Below are 21,221 nucleotides of genomic sequence, written 5' to 3' on the forward strand. Positions count from 1 at the left end.
TCCGCAAAGGCTCACAGGCTGTTGCGCCAAATCTCCACCATCGGCGGCTCCTTCTTCTGATTGGCTCTGAGGAAGGACGGCCAAAGCGTCACTTCCGGCGGAAGGAAGCGCGGGAGATTCGATTGGAGGGCGCTCGTTTGCCGCTGAGTCTTGCGGGTCTGCGTCACTGTGCTTCGCCCGGGCAAGGATCCCCGTCCTGAGCCTCAGGTGAGGAGCTGGGAGAGGAGGTTCTCGGGGAGCAAGGGCCGGAGACTCCTAACGAGACCCTTAACGTCGTTCTGAGTGAGACTCAGTGCATTCTGTGTTGTTTTTTCAGGAGTCAGTCTCTTCTAGAAAAGGGCGGTTATGAGCGTAAAAGAGTAAGAAGGTCAATTATTTTAATTTGAGACAGTGCTGCTGCAGTCACTCAGCAAGCTTTTGTATGTGCCATCAGGTGGATACGGGTGAGCGTCTGGAACCGGACATACAGGGAGGAAAAGGTGCTACTTGGGACTTTCGAGGTGCTCGGAGATAAGTAGGCAGCTGGCTCTTCCAAACTGCTTTGACGACCCAGAGGGAAAGTGCTTAACTGAGCAGTGTGCTCAAACCAGAAACTTGAAACTTTACTTTTTTTTAAAAATTTTATTCAAGTATAGTTGACTTACAGTGTTGTGTTGATTTCTTCTGTACAGCAAAGTGACTCAGTTATACACATATATTCTTTTCCATTATGTTTTATCACAAGGTATTGAATATCATTCCCTGTGCTGTACAGTAGGACCTTGTTGTTTATCCATTCTATATATAATAGTTTGCCTCTGCTAATCCCAAACTCCCAATCCTTTCCTCCCCTATTCCCCCTCCCCCTTGGGAAACTTGAAAGTTTTCTAGGTGCCTTTCTTATCTCTCACATCCAGCCAGTCATACCAGCCTCTTGAATATCTCAGATCCATACACTTCTCGCCACTTTTACTGTCATTACTTTGGTTCAGCACGACTACTACATAACTAGGCCAGTAGCCTCCCAGCTGGTTCTCCTTCTTTCAATCTTGTTACATTTCAATCCAGACACCACACTGGAGGCTGTTAAAGCACAAATCTGATCTGGGCATGCCCCATTAAAAACCTTTCCTTCAGTCCCTCCTATTTGCCCTCAGGTTTAAGTCTAAACTTAACATGGTTCACAGGGCCCTTCTTGTCTTTCTGAGTTCCTCAAATGCACCATTATCCCTCACCTCCAGACCTCTTCTAAATCCCGTCCCCAACACAGCTAATTCTTACTCATTCCTTAGGTCTCAGTTTATGAAGCCTTCTAAGTTAAGAAGCCTTTCCTAACCCTGCAAGATTGGGTCACAAAGCACCCAATAGTTAGTTACTCATTCTACAGATAGTTTTTAAATGCCTCCCTTCTCTGTTCCAAGAACTGCTAGGTACTAGGATTACAGTGGTGACCAAGATGTGAGATTCCTGTTCTTTTTTTTTTTAAGTTTATTTTATTTTTATTTATTTATTTTTGGTTGCATTGGGTCTTCGATTGTGCGTGCAGGCTTTCTCCAGTTGTGGAGAGTGGAGGCTACTCTTCGTTGCAGTACACGGGCTTCTCATTGCAGTGGCTTCTCTTGTTGTGGAGCACAGGCTCTAAGTGCGCGGGCTCAGTAGTTGTGGTGCACGGGCTTAGTTGCTCCGTGGCATGTGGGATCTTCCCGGACCAGGGATCGAACCCATGTCCCCTGCATTGGCAGGCGGATTCTTAATCACTATGCCACCAGGGAAGTCTGAGATTCCTGTTCTAATGGAACTTAAACCTTTTATGGGTGGACTTAAGAAGAGTAAAGTGGAATTTGTTTGATTTAGGTTGGTCTGAGAAGGCCTCTCTAAGGAGTTGACAGTTAAATTGAGGCCTAAAAGACAGCCATGCAACAGAAGAAAGGAAGAACATTCCAGAGTGAATAGGTTATGCAAAGACCTTAAAGCAGGAAAGAGCTTGACATCTTAGTGTTTAAGAACCTAAAAAAAGACCAGTGTTGCTGGATCATGTTCAGAAAGAACAGTTTTATGAGATGAGTCTGGAGAAATGGTCAGGGACCAGATCACACAGTTAGGATTCTAATACAGCAGCATAAGCAGGAGATGATGGTGGTTTGGATTAAGCTGGTGGTAGAATATATTAAGGGAAGAGTGAATGACGGTTCTTATTTATTTATTTATTTATTTTTGCTGCGTTCAGTCTTCGTTGCTTCGCGTGGGCTTTCTCTAGTTGCAGCGAGCGGGGGCTACTCTTTGTTGCGGTGCGCAGGCTTCTCATTGCAGTGGCTTCTCTTGTTGAGGAGCGTGGACCCAAGAGCATGCGGGCCTCAGTAGTTGTGGCACGTGGGCTCAGCAGTTGCGGCACACGGGCTCTGGAGTGCAGGCTCAGTAGTTGTGGCACACAGGCTTCATTGCTCCGCGGCATGTGGGATCTTCCCGGGCCATGACTCGAACCCGTGTCCCCTGCATTGGCAGGCGGATTCCTAACCAATGTGCCACCAGGGAAGTCCCAGAATGATGGTTTTTAGATGCAGAAATAGACACTCAAGGGTGTCAAAAAAGACTGATGAATGTGATGTGGGACTTGAGGGAAAGAAAGGAATGAAAGATGACTTGACTCCTGGGTATCTGGCTTGAATTACTAGTTGGAGAGTACTGCCATTTACTGAGATGGAGAAAATTACTCTTAAAGAGGTTTGAAAGGAAACTAAGAATTCAGATTCTTTTTTTAACCTATTAAGCCCTGAGATGACTGTGAGATACCCAAATACATTTGGCTGTCAGATAAACAGTTGAGATATGGAAGTCTGGAACTTACACATATTCTGTACCTTTGTGTCACTTCGTTGGTAGTTCTACATTGTCTGTCTTAGCCAATAGATTATAAATTCTTTGAACATAGAGCCTGTTTTTTCTATCTGTAACCGTGTTCCCTTCCCAATCCCTAGAATAGTACTTTACCTATCATAAATGCAGTGGACAAACTGTATTATACTCACTAAGATTTTCCTGGCTAATGTTTTTAAAATATTTTTCACCAGTATTTCTCCAAACAAAAGAGGTTTTGTCTGGTTTTTGCTTATTTAATTTTCTTATCTCCTGCCTGCCTCTCCCCTTTCCAGATTTTTCATGTTAATGTCAGAAAATCATTTCTCAGGGACTTGTTATGACTGCCTTTAGAAAAATTAGACAAAATATGCACCCTTCGAGGAGGCCATTAGTTAGTTTTAATAAAGCAACTCAGAATACCCACCGTTTCCATGGCTGAGGACTCTTTGTCCTGTAAAATGTGAAACAGGAAATCTGAGAGCAACAAAGTGACAAAGATTTTCTTGCAAAGCAAGAACAGTTTGGGAAGGAGTGAAGAAAGGGAGAAGAGTTAGTCATATCTTCTTTTCTGTATGCCATTAGAAGTGGGAACTAGTTTTTTAAAGGAGTGATTTCATCCTTTGGTCACAGTCTTGAAACAAATACAAATAGTTTGTGTGAAGCTTGAGCAAACAATGTAATGGACTAGAAAGACCGGTGAGCTACTCATCAGAAGGCATGAATTCCAGACCTGATGCTACCTGCTTCTTGACCTTTAATTAGTTATTTAATTTCTCTGAGTGGATCAGATAATCGTATAAGAGAGAGAATTGTAAAGCATCCAGAAGAATTTATGAGCCCAACCAGATTATAAACTTCATTAAAATAGAATCCACATCTTGCACTTCTCTTCACCACCCTCCCCATAGGCTAATTCACATTAAATACTTAATTAAATTTTTTCTCCATGATCTAACAGTTAAGAAGAAGTATTCTAGATTCTCTGGTCTAGCCCAATTATTTTGGATTTTCTAATCTAGTCCAAAGGAGGAAAAAACTGCATCAGTTTGTGTGCATATATGAGCATGATTTTTTATAGGCTATTAAGGTACCTTCTAAAAACTTGGTAATGAGGGAATTAAGCTGAAAAGCTTTAATAGTAGTTTTCAAGTGTAGGCAACATAAGCCTTATTTGGAAACTTGTGAGACGTGCAAATTCTCAGGCCTTCATCCCAGATTTAATGAAATGAGACTCTGACTTTGGGGCCCATAAATCTGTGGTTTATCAGTCCCTCCTGGTCATTTTGATGCACACTAAAGTTTGGGAACCCAAAGCATCTCTAGTGTGAAAAGGATGCATCACCTGTGTTAGCATGATTCCATAAATATTTGCTTCACCTAATGCCCCTTCTTCAAATAACTTTGTTTATAATTTAGCTTAATTTTTTTAACACCTAGTTTTATCCAAAAGAAGATATGGGCTTAAGATGAGTTCCTTCCTTGTGACAGTAATTTTTTGTGATAAATTAGTAAAGCATCTTGGATTATAATTAATCTCCCATGACTAGAAACAGAGAATGCAAGAGAATGCAAGTATTCCAGAGTATTCCATGTTAAATTAAAAATGCACTATATTATGTCCACCTGGACCCAGCATATTTTCATAAGCATAAGTCTATCAGAGCCTTCAGTCCTGGACATTGACTTGAGCAATCTCTGGCCATCAAAACAAAAGCCAACAGAGGTCCTAATTAATTCCCTAACATTTATACTTTTCTCCCTCTCTCTCCATCTCATTCTCCTGTTTCTACTTCTAGAGGACCCAAGGTTTTTATTATATTTATTGATTTGTCCAGTTAAAAAAGTAATACATTTAGAAAATATTTAAATAAGAAATATTTAAATAGGAAATATTTAGAAAATATTTAAAATGGAAATAAAAATCAACTTTAATCTGACAACTCTGAGAGAAAGTACTTTTTAAAAGAAGGTTATCTGTGTGCTTAACTATTCTCTTTCTCCCCATCCCCCCCAAGCTAAGACTAGATCAGTCCCCTTGTTGTATTTTCTCATGGTATTCTGTACTTTTTCTTTATAGAATTTTCCACAATTTCAGTTTTTTGGTGAGATTATTGGTCACTATAAGTCTAGTGACCAGGTAGGGACCTTGTATATTTTGTCCATCTCTTATATTATTCCCATCACCTGGTATTTATCAGCTGCACAATAAATGATTGATAAATAAGTAAATATATTGGACTTATTAAATTGGAATATGGTTTGCTGACTGTGATGGAACTGAAAGCAATGTAATGCAATATCACCATCCTTCCCAATAAAATCAAGAAGAAAGATAAATTGCAATAGATACCACATACGGAATTGTTCCTAAGTCTGTGATCATGTTTTCCTAACTTTAGTATTCGCTCATTCCTGATGCTTCATTCAGTTATCCATCAAACATTAATTCAACATACTTTAAGTCAGGCAGTAGAGAGAGAGGCAAAACAAACTAGATGACAAGAATCATAAGGAAATACTATGAAAATAACAAAAGGAATAACTAATAGTGACTGTCTAAAAGGATCTCATTGCATTTTTTTCACCAGCCAATGAATGGAAAGTCTTTTTGCCATTTGCTGGAATTTACCAAGTGAAACACAAATAGTAAAAATACTTCAATTACCTTTTTCATTTCAGTTCTCAAATTTGTTTATTTCTCCACTAGAGGGCAATAAACCCTTAAATAATGACAATTTAACCATCCTTCCTTTAAGAATAACAGCAATTAGTGCTTGCACAATAATTTAGAAATTAATTCGCAAATATTTCTGCTTATATATGTTTTTCATTTATTAGTGACTTGATAGACCAGGTCTCCATCTTCATGAAACTTTAAGACTAATGGGGGTAGAACCAACAAAAACAAGTAAGCATGTATCATCTGATATATAATTTTCATGATTGCATATATCAGAGCACGATTAGTACCATGAAGGAGTAAAATGGGTGATATCATTAGAAACTAAGAGGAAGGAAGTATTTACCTGAGATGAAATGGAGCTCTCTAAGGGGTAAAATTAAAGATTGAAGGATGAGAATGAGCCAGCTATTTGAAGTACTGAGGGAAGAGCATTTCAGACAAAGAGAAAGGTAAGCACAGAAGCCTAAGAAAGATTATTTGGTGTGTTTGAGGAGCAGAAAGAAGGCTAGCATGGCTTGAAGTGCAGTGATTAAGGGGGCGAGTGGTACAAGGTGAGGTCAAGGTGGGGCTAGATGAGCTAGGGCCTGACAGGCATTGTGAGGAATTGAGGCTTCATTCTAAACTGCAAGATTTTAAGCAGGTAAAAGACAACATTTTCTGGAGGGAGTTTGCCCTATTTTATCTCCCCTAGCTCATAGGCAGGTGTACCATCATGTTACACCCTACCCCAAACTGGATTTTAGAGGAAATGTAGAGGGAGGAGGCCTTTGCTGACATACATTCCATCATTTGTTGCATTGGCAAGAAGGAACTTGAGGTAAGTAGCACTAAAAATAGCAGTGTTCTCTGGCCTTTCTCTCTGCCTTTTCCTTGTATCCTGTATCACCTCCTCTACCTTGTCCTTAGAGATTGCCATGTAGCCTAAAGTGACAACCAAATCTAGGAAGGCATATCTGCTTTTGGTAGAACCTTATTAGTCATGTATACCTAAGGGTATACAAGGATAACAACAAGAATTAAGCAGAGTTAGATTTTTTTTCTATGCCCCCTTTAATGACATAGATCGGTGATTTATGTAAATCCATTTATCTATAGTCTTTGTAAGTTTCCATCTTACTGCCTTAGGTGGCAAGATTTTATTTTCACAGGAATATTTTGATTGTTGGACAGGATTAGTAACATTTTAAGATACCCATTCCATAATCACATTTCTAAATTTGTGATCATCCTCAGGAGGAGCTATACCTAAAAGAGTTTTTTATGATTTTTAAACTGATGACTTCCACTTTGTCAAAATTTGCTGATGCCAGTCTCAGAAACAGTTTCACCCATTTGCAGAAATTGAAAGCTTTTACCGTGTGTTTACAGATGAAAATTTATTGGTATAGCTTTATATTGAACATGTACAGAGATTTTTATTTCAGAGCATTTATATTATGCTGTAAATAAGCTAATCAATTAAAAAAAATTTGATAAACCAACATTTGAGTTTTTAAAAGGAAAGTATAAAAGAGGCGAACTGCTATTTTATTGTTTTACTTCTCTGATGTGTTTTATACAAGGTTCATAAAGCACTTTGAACTCTCATTTGACCATGCAACATTTTTATTTTTCTATCTGTACACTCTAAATTGTCTTTTTTTCCTCTTCAAGCTGTGTAAAAATGTACATACTGAAATCTAATGAAGTGATTTTTTTTTCCAGCTGAAAAGAACTATTTCCCACCAATTTAGGTTCTTTTAAACATTCCTGTAAGTTCATTTACGTTCCTTTCTATTAATAGTGGAAACAAGTTCTATATAGCTCTTCTTATAAAGATGTTGAAAGAAGTTAAATGATACCTTTCTTGAATTACTGGGGTGAAGCATTTATTCAAAAACAGAATATTTGCTTGAACTACTCTGTTTTAAATCTTATTTTCTTAATTAAACAGAAAAAGAAAATTTCCAATACACTAACATTTACTACAAAGAAAACATCTATTGGCTTTGCAGTGAAGTTTAAGTGATTTTCCTAAGAAATAAATTACACACATGCAATTAAAGATTTGCCATTCATCCCATGGCTATTTTGTTTTGCAGACCACAGCAAGGACACATGAACAGAAGAAGAAAATTTCTTCTTGCCTCAGTTCTTGCTCTTCAGAATTCTAGTTTTATATATCCTTCATGTCAAAAGTGCTTCTCTCGGATAATCCTGGTCTCCAAAAGGTAAAAATAAAGCCTGAAAGTGTGAGAAAGAAAATGCAAGTGTACACTGTAGATTTCCTATGGCTCAAAGGCAAGGAAGGATTAAATTTGTACCAGGACATAAGATTCTCTTAGATTGGTTCTTCTGTAAATCCTAGAATTGAATTGGCTGGTAATCCTCTATTACTAGAGGGATGTTTCAAATTATCTCCAAGTCTTTACTAAGTACCTGCTTCAGAGAAGAAAACTGATTTCTCAGAGAGGAAGTCACGAGCCTGATGCAAAAACTTAGTACACTTCTGGGATATCCCTGGAAATAGTGTAGGGGTTTTTTGTTTGTTCATTGTTTGCTTATTTTTGCATAATCTCCAGATTATTTTTTAATAAATGAATAAACTCCCTGAGAACAGGGACTATGTTATTGTAACCTCTGTATCTTTCAGCACCTGAACAGTGCTTGGCACATAATACTTTATTATGGTGCCCAGATTCAGGCCAAGTAGACCTGAGAGCCTAAGATTCTTCTCTGATCTTTATAGAGTACAGGTGAGAGGTTAGGGTTGGAGTTCCTTAAGAATACATTCTCTCTTCCTAGGGGTGAGAATAAGAATATCTAGTAGGTACCTAGTAGTATGTAAGTAGAGTGGTAGGCCAGCAATATTCTTAGCTAGTCTTTTTTGTCTAGTTAGCATTGTATGGGGAGGAATTGACAGTTCCAGCCCACACCTGGACTCTAAGTCATCCTTCCAGTAGTTTTCACTATTTCTTTATTAAGCCATTCTTTCAAGTACTCATTTGTAAACTGAGAGAAAGAACCTATTTGTGTTATTCATCATTAAATCCTCAGCATTCAGCCTATGGTTTAGTTCTTAGAAAATACACAATAAATGTTAAATGAATGAATAAATGACAGTGTGATAGTGTCTAGGTTGTCTTCGATCTAGACTTCGCTTCACTCATTTTCAGGGACTGTTTGCCTTTGATCAGGACCTATTCTTAGAAGCAGTGTGGTATAATGGAACAATTTCAAGCTTTGGAAAACACAACAGGGTTGTAGATAGGCTCTGACACTTGATAGTTGTATGATCTTGGGCAAGTATACTTTACCTATTGCATTATGTCCTGGTGATTAAAAAGCACATAACAACCATTTAGGTTGAACAATACTGCCATTTTTACCTCTTTAGACTGGTAATAACAATAGATAACATTAATGAATGTTTACTATATGCTACACATGGTGCTAGGAACTTTGTAAGCATTATATCTTTTAATACAACAGCCCTGTGAGGTGATGCTACTGTTGATGCCAACTTTCAAAGGAGAAAATTAAAGCTTAGAAAAGTTAAATAACTTGCCCCAAATCACAAAGCCAGAAAGTTAGTGGCAGAAACATATTCAAGCCTAAACAGTCTGACTGCTATCTAGATCCATAATTACTATATTACCTCTAAATTAGCAGTGAAATTTGTATCTAGAATGATACCTCCCCCTCTCTTTCCCAGAGTTTAAGATGCCCCCAGAAAACTGAGCTCTAACTGGACCATGTAGTCACATAAAATCCACAGCACTTTGTCCTTGCCTGTGGAAATGTAGTCCACAAAAATATTGCCTCTCCTCTACAGATATTACATTGACAATGCTACACAAAGTCTATTCCCATAATTTCCAGTGCTTATCTTTTCTACTTTTATCTCTGCTTTCCTTTTTTTTTACCTGGAGTCAGTTGTAAGCCAGCACAGGAAACAGAAGTTCCTCACTGCTGCAGCACAGCAAGTTTATGACAGAGGAATCCCACACTGTAGCCTTTGCAGAAGATTTTAGAGACAGTGAAGAACAAAAGACTGCTCCCTAAAAGTTTTTCATTGAACCCCAAATCCTTAGTGACAACCACCATAATAGGTTTTGTGTTTTATGAGATTAACTTTTTTCTCTTGCTAACCTCCAAGATTAGAGTAGTGGTGGTTTTCAAATTACTGTTCTGCAGAGCCTTAGGGTTCTATGCTTCTAGAAGGAGATAGGATTAGAGAAGTAATAGTGGATTATGCTGACTAGTAGGTAGGGCTTTAGGGCCCCCACTTTAGTTTCAACAACAGCTCCATTCTCAGCCTTGAATTAGGGTTCCAAATTAGATTTCTTTTCAAAAAAGATTCCATGGCATAGATAAAGATACAAATAAAGACATAAAAATGTAAAAAGTATATGTACAGTTGACCCTTGAACAACACGGGGTGCCAACCCTCTACATAGTATAACTTACAGTTGGCCCTCCATATGTGCAGTTCCTCCATTTATGCAGGTCCTCCATACCTGTGGTTCCTCCATATGCACAGTTCCACATCCAAGAATTCAACCAACCACAGAATATATAGTACTATATAGTATTTACTCCTGAAAAAATCCATGTATAAGTGAACCTGTTGCAGTTCAGACCTGTGTTGTTCAAGGGTCAGCTGTATAAAAGTTAGTTTGGTCCTTCATTATCGTATTCATATGTATATATGAATATGTATATATATACACATTTGTATATGTGAATATGGTAATCTCATATGAAGGAACAAACTATATATATATATATATATATATATATATATATGATTTTATATATGTATGGGGGAGGTGTATGTACTCCCAAAAATTATGAGCAAGAAAGGGGACTCATTTGTCCATATAAGCAATCCAGCCAGCCCAAACATGTAAATTGCCCTTCTGATTCACTTAACGGGACCCATTATCCCTTTGGTCTAGAAATCTGTCTCTAGCACTAAGAACTTTCTTTTCCTATGTTATTTTTTAATATTTTTCATTACCTTTACCTGTGAAATATGTAAAGTATTGTGTGTTACGGTTATGTGTGCGGTTTTCTGGGAGAGAGAGAGTCCATTGCTTTCATCAGATTTTCAAAGGGTTACTAATCATCAATTTTTCTACTTCGGGGCTAAATATAAGTACACTAACCTAGAAAAATAAAATGAATGAAACTTAATGTTTTAACTGGTATCAAACAAAAAAGGTAGCAAATACAAATATTATTTTAGATCCTTTCAGAGGCTTCTTGGGGTCAAAACTTTTCATAATAATTCTAAGGCATAATTTGCCTTTTCACTCTCATTCTCGTAAAAGTGCATAGTGGCGTTTTCCAGAGGCTCCATGACATGTAATATCACAGCAGAGTGAGCAGAGAAGGAGGTATGAGAATCCCGCTGTCTATTAAGACAGACATTAAACAGGTTTGCAAAATATAAAACAATGCCACTCTCTTCTCACTAATTTATTTTGGAACACATAGTTATTTTTTGTAAAAATATGTTCTTTTTGTTAACTATGCAATGGATCTATTTTTTAAGGTATTAATAAGTATTTTTTAGAATTCTCCATTTCTCACTTTCATTTAACTTCTCATTTTCAATTGGAAATATAGATAGATATTACCCACATAAGCAAAAGCTCTTTGGTATTCTCAATAATTTTTAGGAGTATAAAGGGTCCCTGAGACCAAATATGTTTGAAAACTGCTATTCCATAACAAATGACGTTTTGGAAGTAGGGGTGCCTCTAGAAGTTAAATCAGAGGACTGTGATTTGAATGTGTTGTCTCTACCCTTCTCAAAATGTGGTCTGAGGAACAGCTGCATTGGCATCACCTGGGAGCTTGTTAGAAATGCAGAATCTTGGGCCTTGTCCCAGATTTAATGAATCAGGATCTTAATTTTAAGAAGATCCCTAGGTGATTGGTATGCATACTGAAGTTTGAAAAGCTGTGATCTGTATTACTCCATACTAACTAACATTTATTTCAATTCAGACTTATTCCCAAAAGGATTAAAGTACATAAATATCTTCATTTTATATATAACATAAAAGTATAAATAATTTAGTGTGTATATGCATTAATGCTAATAATGCATTAATACTAGTTTTTCATAGGCTATCATTGATGCTCTGTATTTGTAAGATAGTTCATTATTAACCATACTGTTCTTACAGTTACACAAGAAAACTCCAGGCAAGGAATCCAAAGCCTTGGATTTGGTCATAAAAATCACTAACTTTGTCACATTGGGCAAAAATTCATCCCAATTTCCCAGTTTGTGAATGGGAGTAAATGCCTTGTTTATGTATCCGAAGGTAATAATGTATGTTGAAAACATTTGTAAACTGTAAAACACTGATGCACATTAATTCTAAGATTTGCTAAGAATTTTACATTAGATCTGAATGCATTCTTAGTACATAATTTTTAAAGAAGTTCTAATATATATTTAAAACACTTAATTCATTTCACTAGAGCTTGGTACTAATGAGGTTTTATGCCCTGGTAAGTGGATTACCTTCACTTCCTTCTATGGCCAGACTACACCACAAACTCCAGCCAATTTGGTTAAGATTATATGAATGGATTGGCACAGATCCATCATCAGTGTGGAAAAAAAAATAATTAGCACAGATGTAATGATGGTGAAACAGTAACTTCTTTTTTTAATTTATTTATTGTTTTTATTTATTTATTTATTTATTTTTGGCTGAGTTGGGTCTTCATTGCTACACACAGGCTTTCTCTAGTTGCAGAGAGCGGGGACTACACGGGCTTCTCATTGCGGTGGCTTCTCTTGTTGCGGAGCACAGACTCTAGGCACACGGGCTTCAGTGGTTGTGGTTTGCAGGCTCAGCAGTTGTGGCGCACGGGCTTAGTTGCTCCGCGGCATGTGGGATCTTCCCGGACCACGGCTCGAACCCTGTCCCCTGCATTGGCAGGCGGATTCTTAACCACTGCACCACCAGGGAAGCCCCAGTAACTTCTTATATGAAGGGTTAACCTTTGTTCAAGAGTCACCTTGTGAGCCATGGAATTCAGGCTCCCCCTAGTGGCTGTCTGGCAGCAATCAAATTTATACAACTGTCTCTAACATTATTTTCTATTCACATTTTTAAGCCAGGTCATTAGCGACATGAAGAAAAAAACAGTTCTAGGATTAACCATTACCATAAGATGTTTTAAGGGGTCAATTTGTTAAATTAAGAATGTGGGGCTTCCCTGGTGGCGCAGTGGTTGAGAGTCCGCCTGCCGATGCAGGGGACACGGGTTCGTGCCCCGGTCTGGGAAGATCCCACGTGCCGCAGAGCGGCTGGGCCCGTGAGCCATGGCTGCTGGGCCTGCGCGTCCGGAGCCTGTGCTCTGCAAGGGGAGAGGCCACAACAGTGAGAGGCCCGCCTACCGCAAAAAAAAAAAAAAAAAAAAAAAAAAGAATGTGAAAAATGGATAGCGGAGTTCTAAGATTGCAAACAACTAGAAAAGAGGAAAGCATAGTAGAAGTGACGGTAACCATCACAATACTGAATATAATTATGAGGGAGAAGCAGACTAAACACATTAACTTGACAAGATCTGTACTAGATTCTTTCTTTACTTTCTTTTCTTATACTTTGTCTCATTTTATCCTTCTTCAACCCTGGATTTCACAGATGAGGAAATCTAAATTTAAGGGATTTAGTATCTATCCCAAGACCAGACTGCTAGTACATAACAGTAGTGTTATACTTAACACACCGTAGTTTTTTTTATATATATAAATTTATTTATTTTTATTTTTGGCTGTGTTGGGTCTTCATTGCTGTGCATGGGCTTTTCTCTAGTTGTGGCGAGCAGGGGCTACTCTTCATTGCAGTGCACGGGCTTCTCATTGCAGTGGCTTCTCTTGTTGCAGAGCACAGGCTCAGTAGTTGTGGCACACGGACTTAGTTGCTCCGCGGTAGAGAGATCTTCCCAGACCAGGTCTCGAACCCGTGTCCCCTGCATTGGCAGGCGGATTCTTAACCATCGCACCACCAGGGAAGCCCATACACAGTAATTTTTTTTTTTTTTTTTTTTGCGGTACGTGGGCCTCTCACTGTTGTGGCCTCTCCCATTGCGGAGCACAGGCTCCGGACGCGCAGGCTCAGCGACCATGGCTCACGGGCCCAGCCGCTCCACGGCATGTGGGATCTTCCTGGACCTGGGCACGAACCCATGTCCCCTGCATCGGCAGGCGGACTCTCAACCACTGAGCCACCAGGGAAGCCCAGTAATTTTTTATAAGAAAGGCTTTGGCAAAAAAAAAAAAAAGTGTTTGATAGAATTCAAACTTGAAAAAAAAAATCAGCTAACATCTAAACATGACCTAGGCCATCTTCACTATTAAACATGAACCACCACCACCACCACCCCCAAAAAAAACAATGCCTTTGGCCATAATTGCATAGTTGCCTTACAAACAAGTTAAACAAGATGTTTTGTACCTAGTTTTTGTAATCTAATAAATTCTCAGCATATTTCAATGAATTAAATTAAAGTTATTCTTATAATAGTGAGAAAAATATGACTAGGTACTTTGTGTATAAATATTTATTAAATGTTTTGAGATTATTCATTGTCCTTTTAACAGAAGATAGACTCAGGTCTTCTGTTGGTGTGGTGCTCGCTTCATTATATCTAGTTTGCCCCCACCCCCAACCTCAGACTATACTATGCCTCATTTGTTAACGATGATTTATTTAGCTACCCAGTAACAACCAACCAGCCAGCCTCCCTCCCCACACCCCTCTCTCTCCCCACACACGCACACACAGTTTTCCTTCAATTTCTATCAATTTGGTGCTACTTAATTTAAATCAGTAAAGTAACTTATGAATAGAGAAAATTCAAAAGAGGTTGATCTGAAATCGTTTAAGAAGGACGTAACTTGTACATTTTGTACACAAAATATTATTTTTAATCTTTACTTTTCCAGATTTGTTTTACATCATATTAAAAAAACGTAAGTGAACATCTCTATGCTTTTTTTCCTCCACTTTTCCAGGTCTAATTGTCCAAAATGTGGCTCTACTGGTGAAGCTGAAAATGCCAGTTACAGATATAAGCTTGCCTTAAAAGTTGCAGAATCAAACAAATTATTTGGTATTACTGTATTTGGAAGCTGCTTAGATGCATTTTTTGGTCTTACAGCCACTGGTTTGCACAGGTAAGAATATTTAAAGCATTCTTTTTCCTAGCTACTACTTTAGTACATCAATAGAATTTGAAGACGTGGGGTTTTTGGGGGGGTTTTTTGTTTGTTTTATTTTGGGCTGTGCGGGGTCTTTGTTGCTGCTCGTGGACTTTCTCTAGTTGCGATGAGCGGGGGCTACTCTTCGTGGCGGCATGCGGGCTTCTTACTGCGGTGCCTTCTCTCTTGTTGTGGAGCACAGGCTCTAGGCGCGCGGGATTCATTAGTTGTGGCGTGCAGGCTTCAGTAGTTGTGGCTCGCGGGCTCTAGAGCGCAGGCTCAATAGTTGTGGCGCACGGGCTTAGTTGCTCCGCAGCATGTGGGATCTTCCTGGACCAGGGCTCGAACCCCTGTCCCCTGCATTGGCAGGAGGATTCTTAACCACTGCACCACCAGCGAAGCCCCCGAAGATATGTGTTTTTAAGGTAATATGCATTTAGTAAAAAAGATCACTCGACCTCAGATCATCAGTTCATTTAAAAGATAATCAAGTGAGAAACAAAGATTTTTATTTACTGAATACATATTGTGATGACGTTAAACCATGCTCCAACCAAACTGTAATTAGACTATTAAATTACAAAACTCTAATCCAAGTTAGAGAAATATATAATAAGAAAGTAAAATTGTTTCAAACTGAAGGATTATTCAAATCAAGTGGCTAAGGTTTCTTGAGGTGGAAGAAGCTATTTGAAGGAATATTTGCATATCAGAAATTGAATTTTGTCATTTATTTCATTTGCATTGCAAGTTCATCTGCATAGTTTGACCTGTTAAGATGTTCTGAGAATGTAAGGATATATGTAAGCAACTGAAGCTTTTTCTCCCCTTCAATCTTCTGCCTTCCTCCCCTAATACTTAACAGAGGAAATCTCTGTTCATCTCCTTATAGTTGAGAGCAAAGTGATTTGAAGAAAGGGAGGGCCAAGGGACCACAGCCAGGATTGCCAGCAATGAGGAAAGACTTCCCCCTCTGCTTTGAGGAGAAGGGTTAAAGATCCCAGCACTACTCCCACTGACACTTTTAGAATAATTGCTGGGCTTGATTACTAGGCAGGCATCTACTTTATTCACACTTGATCAGTTGTTTTTGTCTTTCTAGGCTATAGGAACCTAGAGGGAACAAAAGGCGTAGCTCTTAAAGTCACTTTTTTTTTTCCCTATATGTAACTCAAAAGTTTCATGCTGTGTTTTCAAACTAATTGTGTCTTCTGACTTTATGGAAAGTTAAAATTTCAAAGCTTATCTCTTCCCATTTTTTGTTTTCTTTCCAATCAAGGTACATTCAAGATCCTAATGAAATTCCAGAAACACTGGACAGTGATGCAACTCAGACCCTATTAACTAAAGCAGTTGAAACTTGCTTTGTTGGACAAAGCTTTATTTTTGGAGTGACGGTAATTGAGACTAGCTTTCTTTTTATTATTATGCTAACATTTCCATTGTAATGAAATGATTTTAATTTTCTAAATAGTTTTTAGGAGTCATAAGTGTGAGAGCCTGTGGAAACACTTTAAGCTTTGTAAAAATAGGCTATAGGTGATCTGTTAAAATACCAAGTATAACAACTTCCTCTTTCAAAAGTTAGAAGAGCCCCATTCAAATGCATTCAGAGCTTTAAAAATCTAAATTTATTATAAATTCACAAGTGTTAGATATTTTGTTTTGATATTTGGTATTTACTGTACCCTCTAAATTCAGTTCAGTTTCTGTAGTAAAACTTTCGTCAACTCTGGCTTTTTAATCTTATCTATCAAAGGAGAAAGAGGGAACTAACATTGAAGGCAAAGTAACTGAGTGTTGATAACTGTAAGAATAGGTTAGGAAGGATCATTTTAAATAATTATAAAAGTGACTATAGAAAAAGTCAAGAGAATGTGCTGACTGAAGGAGTAATCATTTTCTGTCTCTTATACGCTAAAGGGAACAAATCAGTATTTTGCCTACACTGCAGTCAGGGTTTTAAAAAGCGGATACAGGGCTTCCCTGGTGGCGCAGTGGTTGAGAGTCTGCCTGCCAATGCAGGGAACATGGGTTCGAGCCCTGGTCTGGGAGGATCCCACATGCCGCGGAGCAACTGGCCCCGTGAGCCACAATTACTGAGCCTGCGCGTCTAGAGCCTGTGCTCTGCAACAAGAGAGGCCGCGATAGTGAGAGGCCTGCGCACCGCGATGAGGAGTGGCCCCCGCTTGCCGCAACTAGAGAAAGCCCTCGTACAGAAACGAAGAGCCAACACAGCCATAAATAAATAAATAAATAAAATTAAAAAGCGGATACAGCACTTCACAGCTGAACGTGAGAAAACCCAAAGGGAAGATGAAACCAGGAGCTACAGAGGTCTTCTTTCTTAAAATCTCAGACGGCTTTTTTTTCTTTTTTTTTTTTTTTTTAAGTGAGAACATTCCTTTAAACACTCAAAGCTTATGGAAGCTAATGAGAAATATAATACTAGTTACCATTTATTGAGCAACTACTATTTGGTAAGCACTATAGTTTTTTGTGTGTTATTGCTAATACAGTAATCCTGCATTTTTATCCTTATTTTATAAATGAGAAAACTAAGGCTCCTAATAACTTGTCCAAAGTCCCAACACTAGGAAATTTTAGAACCAAAATTTAAAGACAAGTCTCTTTACTCCAAGGTTTACTTCCCCATAATTTCAATTCCTCTAGAGTTAAACCCTATAACGCTAGAGGAATTGAAATTACAGGGGTGGGGGTTATAGTTGCATCTGTTTTTAACCTTTTAAATCCCTGTTTTGTTCCACATTTGAGTCAAAGGAAGAAAATATTATTCTGATTTAAATTCATTTACTTCTTTCACAGAATTTTGAAAGCCAACATGGACAAGGTTCAGGTTCCAGTAACCTCTTAGAGCAGTGCTCAGACCACAAGAGAGAAGTTAAAGCGCTAGTAGCTTGCCAGATTGTTCTACCAGACCCAGGTGTCGCAGGCTTCACTGTCATTGACTATTTCCATCGGCTTTTGCAGCTTTCTGATATCAGGAAACTTCGCTGTGGCTCCCAGGCACCTAATAGCCACTTACTTGCTTTAGAAAATTCAAATAGCGATGTCAGCAGCATATGTGGCCCTGACAGCAGTTCTTGTTGTTTTGAGTCCCATGGCAGTGATGATTTTTCAGGATTCTGGCAGCTATCACTTGAACTCACTTCCGTTGTTTCACAGCTAACAGATGATGATGATTTTTCAGCTTCAGAACAAAGCAAGGCCATTGATACTCTTCACCAGAACAGAATGTGCATCTCCTCTGCAGAGGCCACTGGTTCCAATAGCTGCCACGATACCATACAGGGTTTATGGAGCCCTGTTTCTTATATGGATAAAAAGAGTGCAGCACAAAAGCTGGGTGAAGAACTTGGCTTGCAAGCTAATCAGCCAAGTGCGGTTCATAGCAATCATCATGAAAGTGGAGTTCCTGGTTCTAATTTATTCCCTTTGAAAGTGCAAAAGCCCCTTGAGCCAAGTAATACAAAATCCTTCCACAGTGCAGTGGAAGTTAAAAATATATATTCCCAGCGTGAGCTAACATGTCACCAGTATCATGATATAGATACCCCCACTAGCTTTCAGGAGAGATCTATGTGTTATCCACCTTCATCACTCAGACTTGAAGAGATAGCTGGGGGTTCTCAGGACTGTGACCCTGAGATCTGGGCTGACCTTCCACTCTCTGAAAGCCTAAACAAATTTCTGGCAGCTATCGAAAGTGAGATTGCTATAACCCAGACAGATGGCAGTAGCAGGAAATGTCATCTAGATAATGACGTCAGTAAATTACATGCAGACCACAGCAGGTTATCCGTGACTCCACAGAGAACTACTAGATCCTTGCATACACCACCTATAGGCTTAAGATCACCACAAGCAACAGTCAAAGCAAACTCCAGCAAAAATAACTTCCTTTCCAACTGTGAAGCAAATCCAAGTCCTAGTGTTCATAAGGAGTCACAACCAGAGAACACAGCAGAGACTGTCTCTATAAGTAGTAGTGAAAGAGGCATTTCTGAAAATCTACCAAATGTTTATCTGTCAGCTCTGTTTCCATCTTCAAAAGGCTCAGGCACAACAGTTACTCTTAAGTCTACCAGAATTCCACCACATGAGGCTGAAATTTCACTTAAGCACGATACTTCAGAGACTGACCATTCTTGTCTCAATAGCAAATATTTTAATGGATGTGGAGAAAAATCACTATCCGAAATGAGTGAAAAGTTGACAACTTTGAGTTCTAGGAGGTATAATGATGTTTCCAACCTTCACAACTTAGAAAATAAACAATACTGTAGGCGGCCAAAGAACCAGGGTGACAGTTTGACAATTTGCAGGAAACTCACATATCCTTTAGAAGCTCTTTGCAGTATGCCAAATAGAAGTATGAACACATTGAAAGAAATGTCTTATGAGCACACTGGTAATAACCTAACAGCAAACTGTTCTACTGGTCATGAAGGTGGCTACAATGCTTCTGCTGATCTCTTTGATGATAGTCCTAAAGAAATGGACATGGCAACAGAAATGACCAAAAAGTCACAGGATATTTTGTTACAGTGGGGAAAGTCTTTGGCAGAAAGTCATACAGAATCTGATTTTTCATTGAGATCATTCTCTGAAAACTCCAGCCAGTCTTCACAAAAATTATCCTTGCAAAACACATCTGCCTCTCTGTATCTAAAAACATGTCCCTCTCCACCTCATTTTCAGTCCGATTCAGAATATGATTTTGAAGATAGCCAAGACTTTGTTCCATGTTCACAGTCAACTCCAGTTATAGGATTCCACCAAACTAGAATTCATGGAATGACAGGAGCTTTCAAAAAATTACCTGCCTTTTATTTGGACCTTGATGCTAACTATAAAAAGACAAGGATTTCCACTGTGAATGATGCACAGCAAGCCACCCCTAGCTGTCCAAAAAACATAAAGACACCCAGCCAGAAATCCAGAAGCCCTACTATATCTAGTATTACACAACCAGAGATCTCCAACAACTATTCTGTTGCTAAGTACCTTGAAACTGATGTTGATGAATGGGTCCCTCCTACCACACAAAAAGTATTTCCTTCAGAAATGCTTAGATTCCAGGCCGTGGGTCTAAGGAAATGCCCTGCTGCTTATAATTCTCCTGATCAAAAAGAGTTACCAAGAAAAAAACTGAAATATGTCAAACAAAGAACTGATAAATGCTTAATTAAGAAAAAGTTAAATTTGAAGAATGCGCTTACAGCAGTAGAACAGAAATCTCCTGACTGTAACAGTGCAGGGTTAGGCTGGATTTTCAAAGAGTCGGTTTTGGGACTTGGTTCCCGTTCAGAAGTCAAATGTTGCCTTCCGTTTTCAGAAGGTTGGTCACCTTCAGTGCCTGAAACTAAAAGTGCTTGGTCTCCTGAATTGTTCTCATAAAATGTCACCTGAACCCAGTTTCTGAGCTTTTAAAGGTAAGTGTTTGGAAACTCTTGCCTCCAGTGTCATGGAAAGCGTTCTTACCATTTTGAACACTTGAAGAGAAGCAAATAGAAAAGAGGTGCTGTTGTGCCTTTTTAAATGGGGGGAAGCCATTGTTCTTCCCAGTGTTCTATCCAGAATACTCTGATTTCAGATAATTTGGCACTTTATCTTATATTATTGATTGTACTTATGTAATACTGTCAATTTTGCTTGTTGAAAGTATTTAAAATCGCACATATATTCAGAAATAAAGCCTTTGCAAACCAAAACTTAAAGTCTTTCTTAATTGTTCAGCTTAGATCAGAAAATGTCTACCATGTATTAAGCCAACTATTGTTCTGAGTTTGTGATACAAAGCTACAACGCCACTGATCTCAAAAGATTTTAGTCTACTGGGTAAGACAGAAATATAACGGACAATTTCAATACAATGCAGTAAATGCAGTGATAGAAGTTTTTAATGGATATTAAATTTATGTTGCTCTGGGAGCATGGCAGAGAATCAGTTAACCCAGCAGCATCTATGGGCTGGGAGTAAGAAGAAAGGTCAATAAAAACTTAAAATTTAGAGTTAAATGTGAAACTCACTATTTTATCCAGTAATTATTTGTTGAATGCTTACTACATGCCAGGCACTATGCTAGGTGCTGGGAATTCACAAATGAAAGTCAAGCTCCTTACCTCAGAAACTCATGGTCTAGAAGAGTAAACAGTTCTCTGATAGGGAGATAAGCTTGAAGGGCTAATAAGGAGCAAAGATGAAGAATAGTTTCTAGACATTCACATCCTTAGCAGCACCTCAGCTGCACCCTGTAAAATCTTTGTGTGTCTCTGGTCAGCTCCCTTTGCCATTCCCCACAGCAACTATTCCAAATCTTCACTCTTCTTCGTGCCACCGACCTACCTACTCTTGCCTCGTACTTCATGGAGATCACCTGTATCCCCTTACCTTCCCACACCCATACATACCCACTTGTCTGTATCGACTCACCCACAACTCTTCTTCCTCTAACCTCAGAAATA

General features: G+C 38.7%; 2 protein-coding genes across 9 annotated transcripts in view; one reads left to right on the top strand and one right to left on the bottom strand.

Annotated features, from left to right (window-relative positions):
- Positions 1-89, bottom strand: part of PRCP (prolylcarboxypeptidase) — a 69,625-nt gene extending 69,536 nt beyond the window's left edge. For 2 of the 3 annotated variants that reach the window (XM_081240504.1, XM_081240500.1), the window contains exon 1: positions 16-89. The gene's annotated coding sequence lies outside the window, so the exon portion shown is untranslated. The remainder of the gene's footprint in view (positions 1-15) is intronic. The other variant, XM_081240501.1, reaches the window with a different exon arrangement.
- On the top strand, positions 80-20,456 carry DDIAS (DNA damage induced apoptosis suppressor). Of its 6 annotated transcripts, none has more exons than XM_081240494.1 (7): positions 146-207; positions 6,210-6,335; positions 7,223-7,269; positions 7,600-7,728; positions 14,547-14,708; positions 16,012-16,129; positions 17,559-20,456. In XM_081240494.1, the coding sequence occupies exons 4-7, from the start codon at positions 7,616-7,618 to the stop codon at positions 20,151-20,153; spliced, it is 2,988 nt and encodes a 995-aa protein (XP_081096620.1). In that variant the 5' UTR covers positions 146-207; positions 6,210-6,335; positions 7,223-7,269; positions 7,600-7,615; the 3' UTR covers positions 20,154-20,456. The 6 variants fall into 6 exon arrangements, with proteins under 6 accessions (XP_081096625.1, XP_081096623.1, XP_081096620.1 ...); XM_081240496.1 differs by lacking the exon at positions 146-207 and adding an exon at positions 244-282; XM_081240495.1 differs by lacking the exon at positions 146-207 and adding an exon at positions 289-443.
- Positions 20,457-21,221: the final 765 nt, after the last annotated feature.

Source organism: Mesoplodon bidens (assembly GCF_964165515.1).
Source record: "Mesoplodon bidens genome assembly, chromosome: 7".
Classification (NCBI taxonomy): Eukaryota; Metazoa; Chordata; class Mammalia; order Artiodactyla; family Ziphiidae; genus Mesoplodon; species Mesoplodon bidens.